Source organism: Megalops cyprinoides, chromosome 4 (genome assembly GCF_013368585.1).
Source record: "Megalops cyprinoides isolate fMegCyp1 chromosome 4, fMegCyp1.pri, whole genome shotgun sequence".
Lineage (NCBI taxonomy): Eukaryota > Metazoa > Chordata > Actinopteri > Elopiformes > Megalopidae > Megalops > Megalops cyprinoides.
The window spans coordinates 22,658,305-22,679,879 of NC_050586.1; the positions used below are offsets into that span (position 1 = coordinate 22,658,305).

General features: G+C 43.9%; 1 protein-coding gene across 1 annotated transcript in view; it reads left to right on the forward strand.

Moving 5' to 3' along the window:
- mapk1 (mitogen-activated protein kinase 1) overlaps positions 1 to 20,055 on the forward strand; it is a 32,819-nt gene extending 12,764 nt beyond the window's left edge. Inside the window, exons 2-9 of the mRNA XM_036526099.1 lie at positions 9,462 to 9,644; positions 11,883 to 12,072; positions 12,650 to 12,766; positions 13,994 to 14,108; positions 16,476 to 16,607; positions 17,188 to 17,297; positions 17,963 to 18,091; positions 19,837 to 20,055. Of these exons, the coding sequence (XP_036381992.1) occupies positions 9,462 to 9,644; positions 11,883 to 12,072; positions 12,650 to 12,766; positions 13,994 to 14,108; positions 16,476 to 16,607; positions 17,188 to 17,297; positions 17,963 to 18,079 (964 nt within the window). The 3' untranslated portion in view covers positions 18,080 to 18,091; positions 19,837 to 20,055. The remainder of the gene's footprint in view (positions 1 to 9,461; positions 9,645 to 11,882; positions 12,073 to 12,649; positions 12,767 to 13,993; positions 14,109 to 16,475; positions 16,608 to 17,187; positions 17,298 to 17,962; positions 18,092 to 19,836) is intronic.
- The last annotated feature ends 1,520 nt before the right edge of the window (positions 20,056 to 21,575 follow it).

A 21,575-nucleotide genomic window follows, 5' to 3' on the forward strand; every position in this document is an offset into this window, starting at 1 on the left:
GAGAAAAAGGAAAAAAAATGAATTATCAGACAAGATGAGCAAGAACCACAGTAACAAAGAGACAGTATATAAAGAGACATCTCATTGTTTCTTGCATGGTTAAATTGTGGAATTAGCTCACTGGCAGATGTAGGGAGTCACTGATTGGTATCCAAATTTCATTGAAAGATTTCTTTTGAATTTTGGAGCATGTGGTTTTTTCCCTTCAAGATGTGATTTGTTCACAGGTTTAACCATTGGAATATTGTGAGTTTATCTCTGCTTTTCCAATTGAAAGGTATTGCCTTTTGGTCATAGTTAAGGCAATGAAAATGTTTCGTTGAAATTTAGCTGGTGCTATGAAAGGTCTGATGAAAGGTCTCCAAACAGGCATGGGGTGAAATGCTGTGACCCAGAAAGGTGGATTTTTTTTGTATGATGTCTTTCCAGAATATTTGAATTGGTGAGCAGAATCTGGTAGCATGTTGTTATCTGAAATGTTTACGCTGGTGTGTGTATTAATACATCCCATTCTGTATGTTTTGTGTTGGATGATATGTTCTCAGTGGATAGTCTTGTATCGCATGAGGTGAGTTTTTGCAATTGGTAGATAGTGTGGTATTCCTTTTTGGAGAAGAGGTTCTTTGACTTGACAATGTGAATGAGCTGTATTATCAGCGGTGGAGGCTATTGTCTGATAAATTGGATGTTGATTGCAGGGAGTTTTTAAGTTGAAGTTATAGCAGGAAACTCCCACTGCCAATATCAAATTTCTGGATTAGTGTCGTAAATGGTTTCAGTGAATTGTTTTGTGTTCCAGGTGACTGATTCCTTTAGTTTCCATGAGTTGAAAATAAAAAAATATCTTGAATTTGGAAGTCAGGATTGTGCCATATTGGAGTGAATTTGTTCACAGATTATGTGTAACCCCTGATCATATTGACTTTTCTGTTGCACATTTTGCATAGTGTGTATACACGTGTGTGTAAACATATACATTTTTTTTATACATTTAACTTAACAGTAGTATGCAGAGGCACACACCAAGCTGAAGTTTCTGAACCGAACACACATTTTACACAGAAAGTATATATTCTAACAGAAAAGGAAAAACTAAGCCCCATATGGTTTCCGAATGGCTTGGAAAGTTTAATTATCTTTCTAGTTACTCTTGATGCTCAATTTAACATGATGATATGGCGTTGTTAAGATGTAACTGTGTTTTAGAGATGTAATGTTAGGCCACGGAAGTAGCAGTATGTGGTTTAGGCACTATACTTGTGACCAGAGAGTTGTGAATATCCTGTGCTTGGTGCAGACTGAAGCATAGTAAAACGTACACAAACATTTTATCCAATAAAATGTACTGTTTTTCTGACAAAGGGAACAAAGCGTGCTATAAATGAACAATTTTCTGGCAGTTTGCTTTGCCTCTACTGTTTTTTTTTTTTTGCCTGCCCAAAATATAGCTGCATTATTTGAACATGACTTTTCCTCTTCTTGTCTGCTGTACAGACACAAACCAGTGATGTCGATTGCATGATAACCATGAATTGTAATCCATGTCGTGCCATCAAATTGCACCATTAAAGTACAACATGGAATCAGTTTGACTTTTGTCATGGCCTATTTGAAAAATCCTGTGCAGAGGTTGGCCTTAAACTTCTGAATAGGATAGCATTTGAATTCCTAAAATCCATATGACCTGACCCTCTATGCCTCTTACATATTCTCATTGCAACTTGAATTGATTCCCTGCCAGTATTTTATCTCCAGCAAACAATAGCAAAACCATTTTCCTCATGTGAGTAGAAATTATTTTAGAATATGTGCGTTTTTGTGAAAAGGCATCCAGCAATGTGGTATTAAAGCAAGTTACTTTCCTGCGTATGCAGTACATGTAGTCTACCTTCATTAATTACAATCCATAATGTTCCCAACCAGCTGAATGACATTAATCTAGCCAGTTGTGTATTAATGGTAAAGTGAAAACCAGTCACTTAACTTTTAATTGCCTATACGCACTGTGGCAGATATGATGTAATTGTGGTCTGTGAGGTTTTCCTCTTTAAAAATACTAATGTTTTGTATTACTGAACAGTAAGAGCTCAGAAGTAGGCCCTTCTCGTTTACCTCCATCCAAGTATCTTGCTTAGCAACGTGTAATCTGTTTGTGTACGGGAAACTGAAATTGTAGATTAGATCAGCAGAATCTCTTGACAAATAATTAGCAATCCTGTTAGCAGCTGTGTTCTCAGGGTGAATAATTTGTGAACAGAAGAAATGGTGAGGAAAGAGAAAATTATGCTGTCCATAAGTGGCTGTGGTGAGAGCCACAATATTAGCATTCACAGCCTTTTGAATCTCTGGGATCTTCATGGTGAGTGCATCTGTAATCTTGAAGAATTAAGGTAGGCACATTGAGCACTTGATTGATAAATCTCAAATGGGCCATAAATACTTTCATACATTTTCAGTTCAAGCCCATTGAACTGGGAACTGAAACCCCTGAAAATTCTGGAAACGTTGCCCTGCTTTTTTCTGCATTTCCCTCTGACGTCTTTTAAAATTCCTCCCTCGTTCTCTCTGAAACCCAGATTATCACCCTCCCCTCCACGCTTGTCCCTGTCCCAACAAGCGGGCGCTGTCCGTTTCAGGCCATCCCGTCAGCCGAGCCAGGCACCAAAATTCTCACGCCCCTCTTCATCCCTCCCAAACAGCCCACAGCTGTCCCCCGTGCCGCCCGCACACTTCTCCATCCTCTATTTTTCATTGTGCTCAGAGACTGAGCAGCAGGCCTTTATTTTTCTGAGATTGTTCCAGAAATATGCGCCATGTGAGTGTCTGGGGGGGAAAAAGTCCTATATTCTTTAAGTAAAATGGTTAAAATGAGCCTCTTTCCTCCTCTGGCGTAAAATGTGATTTAGACAATGCAAGAAGAGAATTACCTTCTGCCTCCCCTTTTTGAGAGCGCTAAATCTGGGAGTCTGTGTACGCTGTTGTATTAATCGCTGTTTTGCAGATGTTGCATTGCATTCACTCATATGTGTTGAAGAGCTGTGTTGGCTGTATGCGCAGGTACTCAGAGATGCTGAAAGTGATACACTCTGCACAGTGTATCTGCTGATGCATCGTATGAAAGTGTATCAGTTTTCAAAATGACTTTATTGCTGAGGGGTTTCAGAATCAGTCATTTACAGAGAAAAAGAACAGTAGTAGGCCTATTACCCGCCTGTCTTTTTTTTTTTTTTTTTCCTCCCCCCCACCACTACCACCACCACTATTGTCATAGCAACAACCTGTTGCATAACCACCAGCTCTTGCTGCAATATAGGTTAAATCTTGTAGTCAGTTCCCGCGGAAACAGTCCCCCCCCCCCCCACCCCCCGCTCCTTTGCTAACCGTCGTGCCTGCCAGGAGCTGAGCACTCGGGATTCAGCCACACTTTCACCGTTCCCAGAATTCAGTGCATAAAAACCAAGAGCTTAAAATGCAAACTCTCAAACCCTACAGTGCTTCAGGAGAAGCTTTAATAAGGAAGAATCCACTTTTTTAATAGAACATAAGGACCTTGTCGTCCTTGTGTGAACAGAGATGATCACATGCAGCATTGCGAAATCTTTATGTAATTATTACTCATGCATGATAATACTGAGTTCAGCTTCCAAAATATTTTTTAATTTGTTGCATCTGACCCCTTTGGTGTGTGTGATGTACTTATTAACTGTACAATGTTTATTAAAATGACTATTCCCTGCCTGTATTTGTATTGCAGTTTTAAGCAATGACTCCTTACTTTTTCATTTTGTTTAGTAACAAACAGGGGCTATGCCTGCTACTACTGCTATCTTCTGTGTTTCACTGGATACTCCGGGACAATAGGGTGTTGGTGGATTGTCTTTGTTTTCTCAGTTGTTTGGAACCGGGTAGCTTTCTTCCAGATTTAGTCCACACGATTTGCAGCAAACAAAACAAAGCTGTCAGTAGCTCCTCACTTTTCTTTATCTGATTGTTTTGTGGGTATGGCATCTTTCACATCTGTTCCGCTTTACTTTCTTTCAAGCTTAACCCTTTTAGACCCAGATGCAAATGCGCAAGATTGGCAGATCAAAGATGTCTGATCTGCAGGGGCCGGCCGCAAACCTACATGCTCTTAACTGCTCGGGTCCCTGGTAGGCTGCAACCTTTGAGCCCTGCCACATGAGGCTTTACAAGTATTACAGTGTTAGGCGATTGCTTTCACAACACTGGAAATCTTCTGCGTTTGATCTTGCGGGGGTAAAATGCATCATTGGTATTCTGACCCATTCAGGCTTCTGTAATCTGGCCTTCTACCAAAGCCTTGCTTCTGAGCAGCTACCCAGACAGCACCTGCCTGAAGCTAAGCCGGGGTACTGTCGGCTGCAAAAAATCCTAATCGGCCCAGACAGCCACTTTCTCTCAATACTATCTCCTTTCACTGCAGACATGGCGTGGCACGACCAATAACGATGATTATGCAGCAGCGCCATCCATTTTGAACTTTGCTGGTTTCCCACCTGTTGAGCAGGATTTCCAGACAGATGTTTTGAGTGACTGGCTACCTCTCCCGTCCAGTGAAACCGCTGGACTCATGGTGTGGGTCTCTGTCCCTCGAAGGTTGGACAGTGTGTCATTGTCACATTGCTCAATTTCGTATCCACCTAGATGAGCTGACTCTGCAAAACTTGTGTGACCCCTCTGAGAGACCAGCTCGCATTAGTCTCTTAGCACACCTTAGGTCACCTCTAGCATGATGGGCTGCATAGGGGTGGGGAGTGTGTATGTGTGTGGGGGGGTCGGGGTTTTGTGGTCATTTTTTTTGTAAAATTTGGTGACTATTTGTTCTTACAGCAGTCCTGTCTTTCCTCTGTGTTTCCTCTGTATTACATTAAGCAGATGCTCTTATCCAGAGTGACTTGCACATCTTTTGGTTTTTTTTTAAATGTTATCCTTTTACAAAGCAGGGTACTTCCTGAGGCAGTTTGGGTGGGAGGTTACAACAGCAGTGGCCCTCCTGGGAAATGAACCTGCAACATTTGTGTTACAGCCCTGCTCCTTAGCACTATGCCGCACTGCTGCTGTAGCCGCAGTCAGAAATTATTTTTGGAGAGGGAAGAGAGGGTGTGCATTCAGAGAGTTGTTAGAACTTGCACACAGGGTTTGCTAGATGATGCGGTGTGGCGCCGCTGCCCCCGCACCTAACAGCTCTTTTGCAGCAGCTGCCACAAAAAAAGCAGTGCCACAGCCGTACAGTAAAGCGGCCATGGAGCAGCAGTCGTGATCCCCCCGAGCACCACTCTCATTCCTTTTCGAGCGTCTTCACTTTAACTGGTCTAAAACCCGACCGGTGTTTCCTTTCCAGTGTCGCATCTTGGTGAGCATCAGTCTTCCTTTGGAACAGTCTCGCGTCCGCGTGTGTGCGGATCGGAATGGAACAGCTTCATCAAAGTGTGTAGCCCTCTGTGTAACAGCAAGCTGTTGACAGACAGGGGGAAAAAAGTATTCCTGTGGTTTGAAAAAGAGTAGGGTTTTTGCTCTCTCCCACGCAGTGCGGTTGAGTTCAACCTGCTCTGGCAGAAGAGGCTAGATACACTATGAAAGGGAAAAAAAAATGTAGCAGAAAAGTAACTTGCTTTTTTTTCTGTCAGCCGTGTTATACGTTATACTTCTCCATTGTTCAGGGGACATTCATGTTTATTGTGACATGCCTTTGTTTTTTAACGATAGGTTATAGCTAGAATTGAAGATGTCCAGTGGATATGGCACCAGTAAAATGTATCTACTGTGCAATGACATAACTATGCCAGTATGTCTTTGTGTGTGTGCTTGTTATTAATTCTTGAAGTCAGGTTGTTTGTTTTTCTGGTTGACCTGTTCATTTATAAGATTACAAGTATTCAAGCACTTAACACCTTGAGGGCAGTGTGTAGTTTTGAGGACCATTAACCATAAACAAGAGCAGGCCTGAAAAGACTTTGAAAGACTTTTTGAAAGTTCAAAGTTTTCCTTGCTTCCCAAACTGTAGAACACTTAAATACACTTGATTGGTATGCATGACATGCATTTCTTTCTTTTCCACTCCCAGTTTATGGACAGAGGAACCACCCAAGTATATCTTTTTTTTTTTTTTTTTTTAATAGGACCACACAGGCACAATTTTTGTTGGAGGCAACCTATGGTGTATATATCTGGATAGAATGAAGGATCATGTAAATAAGGCTTTCAAAGCATATTTGCTTTACATTTTACTCTCTAAGTATTCAATATTTAGGGTAAAACATGATTCTTGCTGTTTTTAGGCAAATGTTGCTTCCTCTAAGTATTGACTTGCATCGTCTGATGCATTGTAGCATGTTACAATCCATAGCATTCAGGGAATACAGTTTGACTCCAGGGAAAGACAGAGAAGTGGATTGTACCACGTGTAGAGCTTCTTTCCATTGCCTGTTATCTTAATGGTGTCCGCCTGTCCCTGACTTTCACTGCTCGTCATAAAACTGTTTGCTCAGGAAAAGCACTTCCTTCCCAGGTTGATTAATTGACATTAAATGGTCGCAGATTGTATGACATTGATGAATAAATAGCCTCATATCTTTATATCCTCATGCATTTTAGACAAAACATTTATTTTAATGTGGAAAAACTAAGAATATGAACAGAAATATTTCAGTGTACTTTCAGTGGGGAGAAAAGCAGACAAGAAGGTAAGCTATGTTGAGGTAGCTGCTGGCAGAACTGACGCTCTGCTGCTGAATGATTGCGGCGTGGTCCCAGTCAACAAGGAACATTCAACCGTTGAGAGATGTCAAGAGAAGAGACTAAGGCTGTTTTTCAGTTCCTTCCTTATTTCAGCTCTTGTTGAGGCCACACTGCTTCAATATTTCCCTTGTCATGCTGATAAGGCATCACTAGGGCATATACACATAGATAACTTTTTTTTTTTTTTTTTTAACAAAAATTACACAACCGTTTTTGAAATGGTGAGCTCAGCTTTTGTTAATGAGTATAAAAAGACTTTTTTTTTTTATATTTGAATTGGGTTAATTGAATTTGGCTCTTGTTTATATCCCTTAGAGTAGCCTAATTCTGGCTGTGAATGTGTGTGAGGGAGAGCGGTTAGTTTGTACAATTGACCAACGTATGCTTTGTGAAGAGTAGACTTTGAACACGTCATAATTTTTACTCTCCCCTCTGCCCAAGTGGAATTTCCATGTAATTATGAAGGATTTAGGGGGGTTTTTGAGCAGGTGAAAAGCTTTTACTGTAATTGCTTTAAGGACTGTTTGTATAATCTTCTTTACCTGATGCTTGTTCATAATTCAGCATATTCTGCATGCTTTAAATTTACAGCTTGCTGTCTGTGTTCCAGTTGAAGTGCTGTTTTTTCCAAATTGTAGTAATTTAGAAGTGTTACTGTACATGTTGAAAATCCCACCCCCTGCGGACTGTTTGTTTCAGGAATCATCCTGTTTGGAGAAATATAGTACAGAGAGGTGTACGCATAACAGCTGTCCCCCCCAGGACTCAAACTCACAACACAGCTGTCACCTCTACTCCACAATACCACCTGCTTATACAGACCTTGCATACCCGTAAAACAGGTGGAATAATAAAAAATACATTAAATTAAAAACCTATTCACTTACGACAGTGACTGGAGCTTGCTTTGAAGGCAAGGGGTAAGTTGAATGGAAAGTAAGTGAAAAGATGGCTGGGAGCCACAGCAGCCTGGCATTTGCCAGGCCCCAGGGGAGTCTTGGCTGGGGGTCCGAACGACGGTGAAAGGGAGAGGGAGGGAGTGGCAGACGAGCGCTGAAGGCTGGCATTGTGCAGGGCCTCACTCCCTCTCCCTCTCTTCCCTCCCCTCCCCTCGCTCCACTGCGCCTTGATTCCTGGCAACCCTCCAACCAGCTAATGAGCCTCCCTTCCCTCCCTGTGTGCGTGCACACACACGCACACACACACACACACACACACACCCCCAACCCCAGCACTGACCCTGAGTCACTCTCTCGCTCCGCTCCGGGAAAGAGCAGCGGCCGCCGCCAGTCCTGGAAATGACGCGCTGGAGGACCGAAGCCAGCAGGCCACTCCTCCCGGCTGGGGGCAGGGTGGCATTTACCGCCCAGGCAGCGAGAGTCGCCAGTCGCTGCCGGAAACTCCCACTGCACCCAAAGGCTCACCCCTCTCTCCTGCTTCCCGTTTCTCTGTAGCAAGGCATTTTGCAGCACATTGGCAAAGCGCGCTTTGCGTCTGCTCCCGTTTCTTTGCTTTCACGCAACAGACATTCTGTGGAATGCACAGAATGAGATGCCGCTCAGAAAAACGATGTCCTCGTCTCTTCTATCCGAACGGGAGAAGGGGAGCATCTTAAAATGGCTGTCCTGCAGTAACCAGCTGCAGCGCCTGCTGCGTGCTGTGCAACTGGTGCCCTCCGCCCGCCGCTCTCCGGCTATCCGGGGCTGTGTCTGAGGGGCGCATTGATAATGTTTCACCGGAGCACAGCTGCAGTCTCTCTCGCTCAGCGCAGGCGCTCCGGAACGGTCCCCCCCCTCCTCTATCCATCCCTTTATTAAGTCCTTTGTTTTCAAGCCTCGTTTTCCATTTGCCCTTCCTTCAGCTAAAAGTGAGGCTCTGTGTCATTCATGCTTAATTCATTAGCATGACTCAGGAAATGAGGCCTTCTGCAGATTCTGCACACTCTTTCAGCATCGGTTGTGGATAGATCTGACATGGTGACCTTGGCATTGCGGATAAACAGATATACTTGATACACGTACCAAAAACACATTCCCTCTCTTTGTGCACGCTTCCATTATTGCACAATTTCCTTCTGAGTCAGTACATGATTGACATAGAAAATACACTGTAAGTTACAGGTCTGTTAACGCAAGGATTAGTCATCATCTTTACCTTTCCCTCTGAAAATGTGCAGGTCTTGTGATTCCCATTCATGATAGTAGCCCTGCCAGTCCAGTAAGTGTGACTGACTATTAGAACAGGACATAATGCTTCCATAATGCTTCAAATGAATGTCAAGCTTTATGTGTAAACTCCTGATAAAGAGAACTACAGCAGGTGCCCTAAAATAGTGTGCCCCCTGTGAAATACTGGTTGCTTCAAACTATAGCTTGTTTTCCGGTGTTCTCGTTCCATCCAGTCCACTGTAGTCTGGGAACTCGTTCTCTGCCTCCCATTTACTTTGTGTCAGGAACCTGCACTCTAATCTCTTCATTCTGTCATGGGGTCCTTTACTCTGTATCCCTGTATTAAGCTAACCAAACTAGTGAGATCCAAGCGATAGGACCAAACCTCGCCTCTAGTGCAGTGCAAATGTGATGTATCCCAGCCTCGGTTTCTGGGTTCAGATGATGCCTGAGCGGTCACTGTGCGATTAGATTGAAAGCAGCGTAATAGAAAATTCAATAAGTGCCCTCTTTGTTGTTTGTCTCCCCCCTCAGCTCGGCCTATGACAGGGACAACAAAGTGCGGGTGGCCATCAAGAAGATCAGCCCTTTTGAGCACCAGACCTACTGCCAGCGCACCCTGAGGGAGATCAAAATCCTGCTGCGCTTCAAACACGAGAACATCATCGGCATCAATGACATCATCCGCGCACCTTCCATCGACCAGATGAAAGACGTGTATCCTTTTCAAGGCCACTGCCCTTCCACATTAACTCAGCTCCTCGGCCCTGGTCCCAGAATTCCTGGTCCCACACGGTCAAGACACCTGCAGGTTCTCTACCCAGGCAGTTGAAGGGTAGCCTGCCCAGCAGACAGATAAGTGGCATATGATGGTTACTGCTCAGTCTAGAAAGGGTCGCTGTGTTTTGGTTTGGCTCACCATGTCATAAATTAGCTGGCCATTTTTCAGCCTCATGATGTTGCTTACCCGTGAAAAGGTAACGTCTGTGAGCACACCCAGAAACTGCTATGTTAGACAAAAACGGCTTGGCGCAAGGTGGCCAAATACACACCCCTTTCAATCCAGTTCCAATTTTTTATTTATTTATTTATTTATTTTGCTGTAAGTCAATGGTAGGATCCCCCCTGTCATTTTTCAGTGGTGAAAACTCACGTTAGTCATCTCTGGGCAATTTCTGGTTTATCCAATGCAAATTCTTGTACTGGGGTAAGATTCAGCTTGATTTGACAACTAGCTAGCTAGTTTTGGTCAGAGAAGTATACTTTTCCATTTGCCATGTCTTCCAACACACATTGTACTTCCAGCTGTTAAAATATACAATCAATTAAGAAAATATGGAGACACTATTAGACTGAACAGAATTAAGAAAAATGAAGACCATGTTCCGAAAAGTACATACCATCAGAAAAAGAAAGGTAGAAGGAGAGGTAGTAGCAGTAGTAAATATTACTATGGTTTAGTTGTCAACTTTAGCTGTTATTTTGCTGGCTAGTGCTTTAGTGGTTTGCCTTGCAGAATCCAGGTATGATGTAGAAATAGATGAAAAAATTCACCAGCCAAAATAATTTAACAGCTATTTTCGTTGGTGGACCAAAATGTTAACTATGATGCTTCAATGACTACATTTCCTCACGTAATTTGTTTTGCTATGCAGGCAACATTTGAAACGGCCACATCAAAAACCTCAAAACATGCACTCAAAATAACCAAGCATGCACTTACGTTAAAAAAAAAAAAAACTCGCGAGCGTGCCCTCTTCTGCCTTTCCCCAAGGCATACGTGATTGAAACGGCAGTGACCAACGAGATAAATTCCATAAAATAAGTAGGAATTGCAGAAGGCCAAATGTTAACAGCATGAGCATTTCAAGATGTGGGCGTTGTGACGTGTGGCAGGTCAGACAGAGCCCATTGAAACCTTTATCCCTTGGAATGTTTTCACAGAAGATACCAAAAATGAGTGGTTGCCCTGTCAAGGGTCAGCTGCTTACAGTATGCTTACAGCATCCAACCAGATCTCTGGATTTTGGTTTTCCAGGAAAGTAAGAAAGCAATTATTGTTAAAAATTATAGTTAAGGTATTCATTAATCTCAGGATAACTGATAGTTGCACTATGCAGTTTCATATTAATAGTAAATTCCTGAGACTGTTAATGGTGTATAGATAGCTGGAAACCAGCCATTTAGGGGCACTTTAGAGCGTACGTTTATGTGATTCTAATGTATTATGATGCCGCTTGGCTAAACCTCTGTATTAGGATATCTACACAGCTGACCATCTTGGTCAGTGATGTCTGTCGTGAAGTATCCATTCAGTAAAACATCCCTCTCTGTAAACAGCTGGGAACCCTAAGCAAAGGAATCTACATTCAACATGATTGTTCAACATTACGCAAATATTTAGTCCTTTATAAACTTCCTCCTCTCAAGTTACTGTTGATGTTCTCCGTGTCAGGTTCAATGGCTGAGTTCATCTGAGGACACAAGAGTCTGCAAGTGTGATCAATGCAGTAGGCATTCAAACTGTTTAGGCTTTGCAAAAGTTTTGATAGAAACGCCAACCTTCTTTTCCATGTACTTTTTAGATTTACAAGCAATGATGTGCTCCTACTGAACTTCTAACTGAATTTCCTGAGGGGTGTGTGTGTGTGTGTTTGTGTGTGTGTGTGTGTGGGGGGGGGGGGGGGGGGGGGTTAATACTAAATAACATCAAGAAAAATCCTGTGAAAAGGTACTTTTTTCTTGTACAGCCTGTCCAGTGTCCGACAATCTTATTCGTTTCTGTATCGGTTAAATAATTTTAAGTGCTCCAGAAAAGTAAAGGAAGAAATGAAAACGAGGAAGAGTTGGGGGTGTGCACAGCAATCAGGTTCTCCATACAGCCTGGGTACCAGCAGGACAATGGCCCTGTGTTTGTGCCTCTGGTTTTTCTTCTTAACTTCAGCTCTTCAACAGCTACATCGTGCAGGACCTGATGGAGACCGACCTATATAAGCTGCTGAAGACGCAGCATCTCAGCAACGATCACATCTGCTACTTCCTGTACCAGATCCTGAGAGGTCTCAAGTACATCCACTCGGCTAACGTGCTGCACCGTGACCTCAAGCCCTCCAACCTGCTTCTCAACACCACCTGTGATCTCAAGGTCTGCTTTCCCTAGCCACGCCACCCTCTCTGCTGTGTCCTCACCACATGCAAATGTGCAAAAGCTCCAAATGTGTGTGTGCAGACAGTCAGCTCTGCAGGCACATGATATTATCTTTATTTGCTTGATATTGCATATGATATTGTGAGCGTATCCTGCATGCGACCTGTGTTCAGCTTGTGAGCACTGCCATGGGGAAAGGTAGTTTTACCGTGCCACAAGCTTGCGCAACATGCACTGCTGGGCTGATGGTCCAAAGGACAGCTCATTGTAGGTGTGCAGATTCTACCACAGATACCGCTCCTTGGAAAAATGGCTCGCCACATAATGTAGTTTTCCACTGCCTTTTTGAATAAGACAAAGTGGCTAATAGTGTGTTCCCACAAGTGAGTCATTCCCTCAAGGCTGTTGCACTGACAGAGCGGCTGAAGACTGAGGTCATTGAGCTTTTCGCAACACGTATGTGGTTTTTCAACTGTAAGGGTTGCACCCCTCCCTCCACTGTGTGTAAGATGTACCCTTTAGCCAATGGCAATCTTCCTCTGCCCTGCTCCCCCACCCCCTACTCTTCTTCCAGATCTGTGACTTTGGTCTGGCCCGTGTGGCAGACCCAGACCACGACCACACCGGCTTCCTCACAGAATATGTGGCCACGCGCTGGTACCGGGCGCCCGAGATCATGCTTAACTCCAAGGTGAGAATCAACGCCAGTCGGCAAGCACTCACGCATACATCACAAACTGTTTTGCGACAGCTGTCACACCGAAAAATGAATTCCGATCAGAATAATGTCTCAATGGCAATGATGTCAAGTCACCGAAGGAGCTGTTTTGCAAATGTTAATCCAGCTATTCATCAGCCAATTTGTAGAGTGCAGTAGCATGCAGTGTTTTTTAGAAAGTTTAGTTTAGTTCTGATGTTTGGCCACGACTGTTAAAATTAGCCCTGCTTTGTTTGTCACTGGTGTCTATGGGCTTCACAGTCGTGATATTATAATTGAGATTGAGACATCTGAGGAAATCTTCACGTTCAGTGGTGATCTCCTTCGTAAAGGTGGCAGCTGGAAGCAGCTGATGCAGCAGCGCGTCCAGTCTTATTTGCCCTTCCTAGTTCACTACCCTTTCTAGGGATGCACTTATTTATGCAGCTATTTGCAGGCTGTTCGAGTCGCAAGCAAGTGGAAGGAGACTGAGCCTGCGTGCGTGTGTGTCTTTGTGCATGTCTTCGTTCACAAATAAATGTACATACACAAGTGTCTGCATGTGTGTGTGTATGTATGGATTATGCCTTCCTTTGGGCATTCCCAGTTTACTGAGCATGTTGAGACAAAGGCAGTCTGAGGTTTAGGCGCAAGGGTGACGTCAGCAGGCTTGTTTCGAGAACGAACGCCCTCTTTGTTGGAATACCGTTATGAGTCACGAAAGCCGATTGATTGCAAGTGCTGCCTGTATGAGCGCCTTAATCAATGCAAAGCCTATTTGTACTACAGTGTTTGGAAAGAAATTATGGTTCTGCAAGAACGAGTTTGGTTTTTTTTTTTTTTTTTTGGCTTGTGTACATAATTGAACAGAGAAAGGGAAACAATATGCACTCGTCCAATCAAGGGTTGCTCCAGCATGATTAGATTTCCATCAGCTGTAATGAGTGCAGTATCGCCTCGCAATTGGGTTGATGTCCCTTGCCAGTGTTCGATGGATTAGTATACATGCAATATCTGATTTGAAGAGAGGGAGAGAGAATTGCCACTGCACCCATGTGAAAGTGATATGATTCTTATTTCTGATTTGTATTCCTCTTACAGCAGTGTGTATTTTTTTTTCCTTTTTCACTGCAAAGAGTAGAGCAGCAAAATGTGCTCCCTCTTTCATTGTCTCTGGGCCAAGGGCATTGTTGTCATGGCAACGTGGGTTTGTGCTTTCAGGGCTACACTAAATCCATTGATATCTGGTCAGTGGGCTGTATTCTCGCAGAGATGCTGTCCAACAGACCCATCTTCCCGGGGAAGCACTACCTGGACCAGCTGAACCATATTCTGGGTAAATACGCACAGATTTATGCCTCCTCCTTTTTCACCTCTCACACTGGACTGCTTTAATGCTGTAACGGGTATCGTGGCGGTTGTGCAAACGCTCCAGATTGAGCACGTATCCTCTCTCAAAGCCAGGTGGCAGCGATGCCTGAACTTTTCAAATTAGATTAAGAAGTTTAATCCTTTGCAGCGTTTATAGCTGGGATAATCGCATGGTGCTGTTTTAGTTGAGCAAACATTTAGCCGCACTCTGAAAACGTCTTCCTTTCTGAGAAGCCATTTACCCTGAACCGTGTAGCACAGCTGCCAATAGTGCTCTTTACACATTTTGACAGTTACAGCTTTTTACAGTTACTTTACAACTTTTGACGGATTTCATGCGTGTGTCTCTTTTGGCACATTTATCAGCCATAAACTGCAGACATGAACTTTCTCAGCCATGCCTCGCCACACTGAATACAGTGAATGTGTCTATATCTGTAGATATTTTAGTGATGTGAAGATCCTGCAAACTTTTTTTTTTTTTTTTTTCCAGCATTCACTTATTTGGCTAATATTTGCCACACTTATCAACCATAGTTTCTAGATGTGCTCTTGACTGAGTCAAAGTCATGATTTGTTTAGCTTGAAAGTCTTGTTGTCGCTGGAACACACATTTCATAACAAAGCCAAAATTATGGCTGCAGAAAGGTGCAAAACGGATAAATAAATGCTCGAACCAAATGGTGTCCATTGGATGAATAAATCCTTTGCCGCATGATTTGTGGGGAGTCGTCTGTCACACAGTTGAGGCCTTTCCACTGTCGGAACTGCAACCACACCGCACTGTGGAGTTCTGGCTCTGCATGCTTTTCCACTTTCTTTTCTGTCAGGCTTAACTAGAAGCATGCAATATGAAACTGTGCTACGTTAGCCCCATAACTAAGCTGGTGCTAGCTAACAGGAACCAGAAGTGTGAAGCAGGAAGCAGGAGTTTTGGCACAAGTATGAGAAGCAAAATGCCTTTGCTCTTAGGTGGAATCAAGTAAGAAGCACTTTATCATTTGTTTCCATGCCGAGCATGTGCTCAGAGTTTGTTACAGGAGCCATTCGCTCAGAAGTTCATTTTTGCTTGCTAGAGCCACTTAGCCCCTACTCCTTTCATGTCAGTCTCAACAGCATCCATTTGAGCCAGTGAAGAGTTTTAACGCCAGGGAACTACTGGCTGTGGGAAATTTCAGCTGAACAGCATTTTATGATTCTAGAAGGTTGTGAGCGTTGTTTTAGCTGGCTGATCTCTGGACTGATGAAGGATAAATGCTTCATACTTTGTACTACCTGATAGCAGACATTTATCCAAGAACAACCATTTACTTTTCTGCTTACTTCACCAGTAGATGGTCTGCCAGCTTGTCAAATTTGATACTTTTGAGTCTCCCCTGATTGGCTTGACCTGGTGGTGGGCTGCTTCTGGGAAGGGAAATGGAAAGGAATGAAAACACAAACAGGACCTGACCAGCTCTTTGGGCTGTAGTTCATAGTAGTTCCCATTCCTCTCTGTCTCAGCATCTGTTAGTGACAAAGCCTTCGAACTGACACTATGTCGTAGTCAGGCGAGGTGCAGGTTGTGCGTTTTTTGAGGTGTGAGATTTTCTCAGTCTCGTGCTTTGGAGATTCACTACAAAACAATGTGCATATGCACTGTATTGTGCATAATAAGAATGTTTTATTGCCCACTATATATTCAGAAAGCAAGACAGAATTGTTTCAGCTCAAGGTATGCGCCCATCAAATTTACTGCGTCAGAGAGGAATCCATAAATCATAAAAGACCTCCGCTGGGACCTGAGGTTTCAGATGCCTGTGTTGTTTGGCTGAGTGGAGTATGAAAGATTGATTTCCTCTCTGCCTCCACTCTGCCTGCCATAGAACTCTTTAATGACTGTTTGTTTAGAGCCACTGAACAGATGTTTTCTTAATGATAACGAGCGTCATTCCGACATTTAGATTACTCCTCATGTCATTAGCCCCGCAGAACAGGCGATTGTGGGACCTCTCAATACTCCAGTCTGTGCTGTTATTGAGGAATGGCGTGCTTGTTTCTGATCTCCTTGTTGACTTGGATTGCGCGTAGACAAACTTCGTTGACAGTATCCGAGATGTTAAGTGCATCTGCTACATTTCAGCCCGATAAATGTGGGCCAGTGAATCTCCCCTGGTTTCTTGAACTTGTCAGGAGCCTCACGAGGGAGATTCAGCCCTGTTCATGAAGTAGCCCGATGAGCTTGCCCCCGTTTTTCAAACCACTGGCTCATGAGTGTGCTTTTATGCTGCATTTTTACATCGTGTTTGCAGGAGAGAGGTTGAGTTAAACAACCCCCCCATCTCTCCTGCAGGCATTCTGGGCTCACCCTCCCAAGAAGACCTCAACTGCATCATCAACATTAAAGCCAGGAATTACCTGCTGTCCCTCCCCCTCCGCTGCAAGGTCCCCTGGAACCGCCTCTTCCCTAACGCCGATCCGAAAGGTCAGCCCACTTCGTTTTCCCCACACCCTCTATTCCTCTGGAAACTGGGCTCAGTCTCATCACCCATCATCTTAGCTTGTCTGTCTGAGGCCAGATGGGCTCTTGGCATACTCTTGGACTGCCTCAGTGAGGATAACAGAATAGCAAGGCTATTGCACTGATTTTTTTTTTTATTTTTATTTACTCATTCTTTTATGAGTTGCAGTCCCCCAGCCCACTCCCATGCGTACGTCACTGTTAACATATTTCCATTTGGTTTTCTCCGGTTAATAGCATTGGCTGAAGAGCCTGTCCCAGGACTGGAATGTTCTGGATTCAGTCTTGTGTAGCCATAAACAGAAATCAGAAACCTTGGTTTCCACAATGGTTTTATTTTCAATAGTGAATGTCAGTAAGAGAAGCAGGGCTGGGGCACTGCGATGTGTTGGTGTCCTGCTGCATGTTTGTTTTTTTCTGATCCTGTACTTGAGGGTTAATGCTGTATGTTTCCCATCAGCCATTGCCCAAAGTTGATACCAGACTGTTTCGCACATGTTGATTTACTGTGCCTGGAACAGCCTATGCCCTTTCTATGTTCCAGCTTTGGATCTGTTGGACAAAATGTTGACCTTTAACCCCCACAAGCGGATTGAAGTGGAGGAGGCCCTGGCCCACCCCTATCTGGAGCAGTATTACGACCCCACAGATGAGGTAAAGCTGGCCCTTTAATTTGAAAGTTGTTCTAAAAGGGTCATAAGCTCAGAATAACTTTTGCTTTCAAGAACTAAATTTGGTCCCTTCAGATGTAGTTTCTTGAATGTTGAACATCTTAAGACAGACTCCCATTCGTCAGAGGAATGGGCAGTGAGGCTAAATATTTGTAAGACAGCATTGGACATGATTTATTTCTTAGTGCAGACTGAAATTGAATGGACTTGTCCTCTCTCTTCATTAGTCCAGTTAGTGAGCCACCCCCGCGGAGGAGACTGTTAGTTATTGCTTCTGTGTGGGCGTAGGTCGAGATGAGCACTAGGTCTGCTCGCTTCTCTTCAAGGACGTATTCCCTCTGTCCGTTTGATTCTCTCTTCTTCCATCTCCATTTTCTTTTTCTTTTTAAATTCTAGGAAAAATTGAGCTTTGTCTGATAAAGGCAGGTAAAATAAGTTTTGGCAAAAGCATTTAACATAACCTAGCAATGTACAAAGCTTACACTTAAACTGTGTCCATCTGCATTGAATGGCCCCTATACTCATCCCTGTCCTAAAACTAGAGGGAGATAACTGAACAAATAACGTTGGTCACCTTACTCACCCCTCTCATCCTCTCTCTTGATTTTCCCCCCACTCCTCCTCCTCCTCCCTTCTCCCCCTCGACAGCCTGTAGCAGAGGCCCCGTTCAAGTTTGACATGGAGCTGGACGACTTGCCCAAAGAGACACTGAAGGAGCTGATTTTTGAAGAGACGGCACGCTTCCAACCAGGATTCAGGTCCTAATTCTCCACCCAGGTAAACGCTTGTGAGCGAGGGACAACCTGGCCTCCCTTCGGCGTCAGGCGAGCAAATGTCGCCTCTGCGAAAGGAACGCAGCTGCCCGGCGTGCTTTTGTCTTGCCGTGATTTTTAGCCCCCGCTTAGCACTGAATCAAAGGGCACTGTAAAGCTACTGCATATTCCATTCCCAGGACAGTGCATCTTGCAAGTCTAACCAGAGCCTGAAGTTCATTTTCAGATTGAAGAAAGTCAAACACTGCATTAAATTATCACAGGGGAAACCAAGCCAAGCGTACCCTAGTTTGAAGTGGCATTGTAAGTCAGAATAGTACACCCTTTCTTTAGAGGGTCTCTCTCAGCCCAGAGCTGCAGAGTTCATTCATTTTGCTGCAGCCAATTCCCTTACTGGGCATAATTACTCAATTAAGTGCAGCAGTATCAGTCTAGACTTTAATATTCCAGCATTTGAGTTTAAAAAAAAAAAAACACAACCAACCTGAAGGTTAAAAGTATTCTTTTTCTTCAGAAATTTAAATTAAACCAATAAAGATTTAATTAATTAATACAAAAGGAACCAGAACTCAGAAGTGAGTTTAACAGCAGCAAAAGCAGCAAAGGATTGTTTTAAGGGGAGGATGAAGAATGAAGATTGTGGTTGCACTGTGCAGCACTGTCTGAGCACTGGCCTAGCAGCAGGGTGGTTTAGAGGGACAAAACCCCCGTTCCTCTGTGTGACTTGTTCCTTGTTTCTGTAGGCACTGGACTTTTGACCTGTGGGCAGATCAGATCAGTTTCGATATTCTGCATGCTGCGTGTGCTGGCAGGCACACTTGGCAAAGTATTGACAGGCGGTTATTGCCATGTGTCCTTTCAATTCCCATTATTGCTTATTGAGTTTGTCGGTGACATCATTTCAGTTTCTGCCCTTTGAGGTTTTCAATTAGAGAAATGGAGCATGTGCTTCAGTAGGGTTGACCACATCTCCGCATTGGAAACATTGATCATCAACCCTTTTAGGCCAGGCGACCCATTGCAATGGGCCCCACGCCTGTGGTGTAAATTGTTGAAATCATTTTTGTTTACAGTGTTTACATTTTGGGCCAAAGGGGTTGATCGATTGGAATCTCCAATGGGCACGGGAAATGTGATTTGAAAGGGTTAAACGTGATGTGTTCTGTTTTCTGGCCCTTGTACGTTGGGTACTGAGCCCTACCCCCCTGCAAAGATCCACTTGCAGACAGCAACAGCCGAAAGATGGAGATGAAAGCAGCAAAGAAAGAAAAATGGATGCCTCCTCTTCCAAATCAGCGTGGAAGTGAAGGGGTGGTTGCTGAGCACCAAGTGCAGAACACAGCTGCTGTAAAACCTCAGGGGAAAAAACACTTCAGCTATTTAATTGGTTACTTTTTACCATGTTGAGTTGGGAGTTGTAAAATGTGCAGTAATGGCCAAGAAAGAAGTTAAAAGTGGTAAAAGTTGTAAAATCTGCAGTGTAACTCCTGCTACTCCTGGCAGCAATAGCATACCCGCTGAAAGAAGCCAAATGGAGTTTGTCATTACAATACCCAAAATATTTACTAATCAGTTATCCAAAGCAGAGTCAGCAGACATGCACAGAGCAAGGAGTGTCCCTGGGAATCATTTGAATGATGAGTTTTGAAACGCAGTCCCCCGTCTTTTTCACCTTGTCCTTGTTGCCTTCTCTAGGGTGCCCCTCCACTCAGTGTCTTCCTCTCTCTCTCCTCCCCCCCCCCCCCACAGATCTGCCCTGGACTGACTCCGCCCCGACGCTGCTGCTCTCCTTGCCTGCTTCTCCTCAACGATGTGCTGTGGTTTACGTCTCGGCTCGCCATTCCCCTCCCCTCCCCCCGCTCCCGCCCCGTCCGCTCGGGACCCGCTTCAGGAATCTCTCTCTTTTAATCTCTCTCTCTCTGTCTCTTTCTCTGTCTCTTTCTCTCTATCTTCATTGCATGTTCTCCTCTCACCTACGCGATGGGGCTTTGATTTTTGGGGATTAAGGCTGCTGGGGGGGGGCGGGTGTTGGGGCTGTTTTGGGGTTTGGGGGTTGTGTTCAATCAGCCTTTTGTCTTACATTTCAAGAAAAAGTAATGGTTATTGTTATTGTCGTTGTTATTATTATTATTATTATTATTATTATTACTATTACTATTACGATTATCCTTGAAAAAAGAGAGATGATGTTACTGAAAAGGTGTTTCATTAATTCTGAAGAGTTAATGTAAAGAGTCTCTACTGCAGCATTTTGAGAATCTTATGTAAGCCACGTTTCGATCAGGGAGTGGGTTGGTTTTAATAAGCTGTGATGGAGATCTGAGCTAAGAAAATACCCACGACTAATCAGTTAGTTTATGCAATACAAATGCAAAATTTCAAGCTGCATAGCAGGTGTCCGCCAACCATTTCAGAAGACATAAGCACTTTTAAAGCTCTGCGATTTGTCAAAGCATCATTTTCTGGCTGTTTGTTTTGCCACATAGCATATAATTTTTTGATGGTTTACTCTTGTGATGGCATGCAAATTGAAGGCAAGTCTTTAAAGTGCTGCACAGCTTGAGGTTTTGAGGTTTCTAGTGTGGGGAGAGCATGCACGTACCTCTGGTTAGTGCCAGGCATCCTATGCTTCTTCTGCTCATCTGAAGCTGAACACGCTCATACAGGCATCCTTTCCTAGCACGAGAATGGACGGGAGCGGGTTTTCTGACGACGGATCAGATACTGTTTCACTAACTGCACCGGCGACAGCTCTGCTGGTGCATGCATGCATGCGCTTACAACATACACTACTTTGTCTTAAGTAACGTCGTCTGCGCCCCAGAAAATGCTGGTTGCGAGCCACAGACTGACTGCAACCATAAGGAATGGGGTTGGCATGACCGATTTTCCCCTCTGCACTCCTCTGTATGTTATCTTCAGCCCACAAACCAATAAGAATTCTCTCATTGCTGGCCCATGTCAATCAGCGATTGGATGGCACGGCTAACGTACTGCTTAAATGGGATTTAAACTATACGCTTATGTCTCTTCCCCTTTCTGCATTTGCTGGAAGGTCATAAGGCATGATAGCAGTTATTTCATTGACGTCATACCCTTGCACACCCTTGCACTCCTCTTCAGCTATTTTAGCCACTATTGCATTGTATGCACTCTTAGTAAAAGCTGGTTAAAGACTAAACCGTATTAACATTGAGTTCCATACTCAGTTGCTCTGAGCAACTTAACCCAGGTCTGGTGTGTAGTGAATGTAGACAACAATGTATTATGTAGCTGAAAGGTATGAAAAGATTACGTTGGCCAGTTTTACAAGCAAGTCTTTACAAGCAAGCATCAGTTGTAGTGTAATAATGGTCTGTCATGCCAGTGCTGACTGCCTTATTGAGAGGACCACAGCCAATGTTTGAAGGTTTGTTTGAAGGTTTGTTTCTGCTTCAGAGAATCTGGGGGGGTGGGGGCACCATGCAGCAAGGTAGTTTGTTGCTATC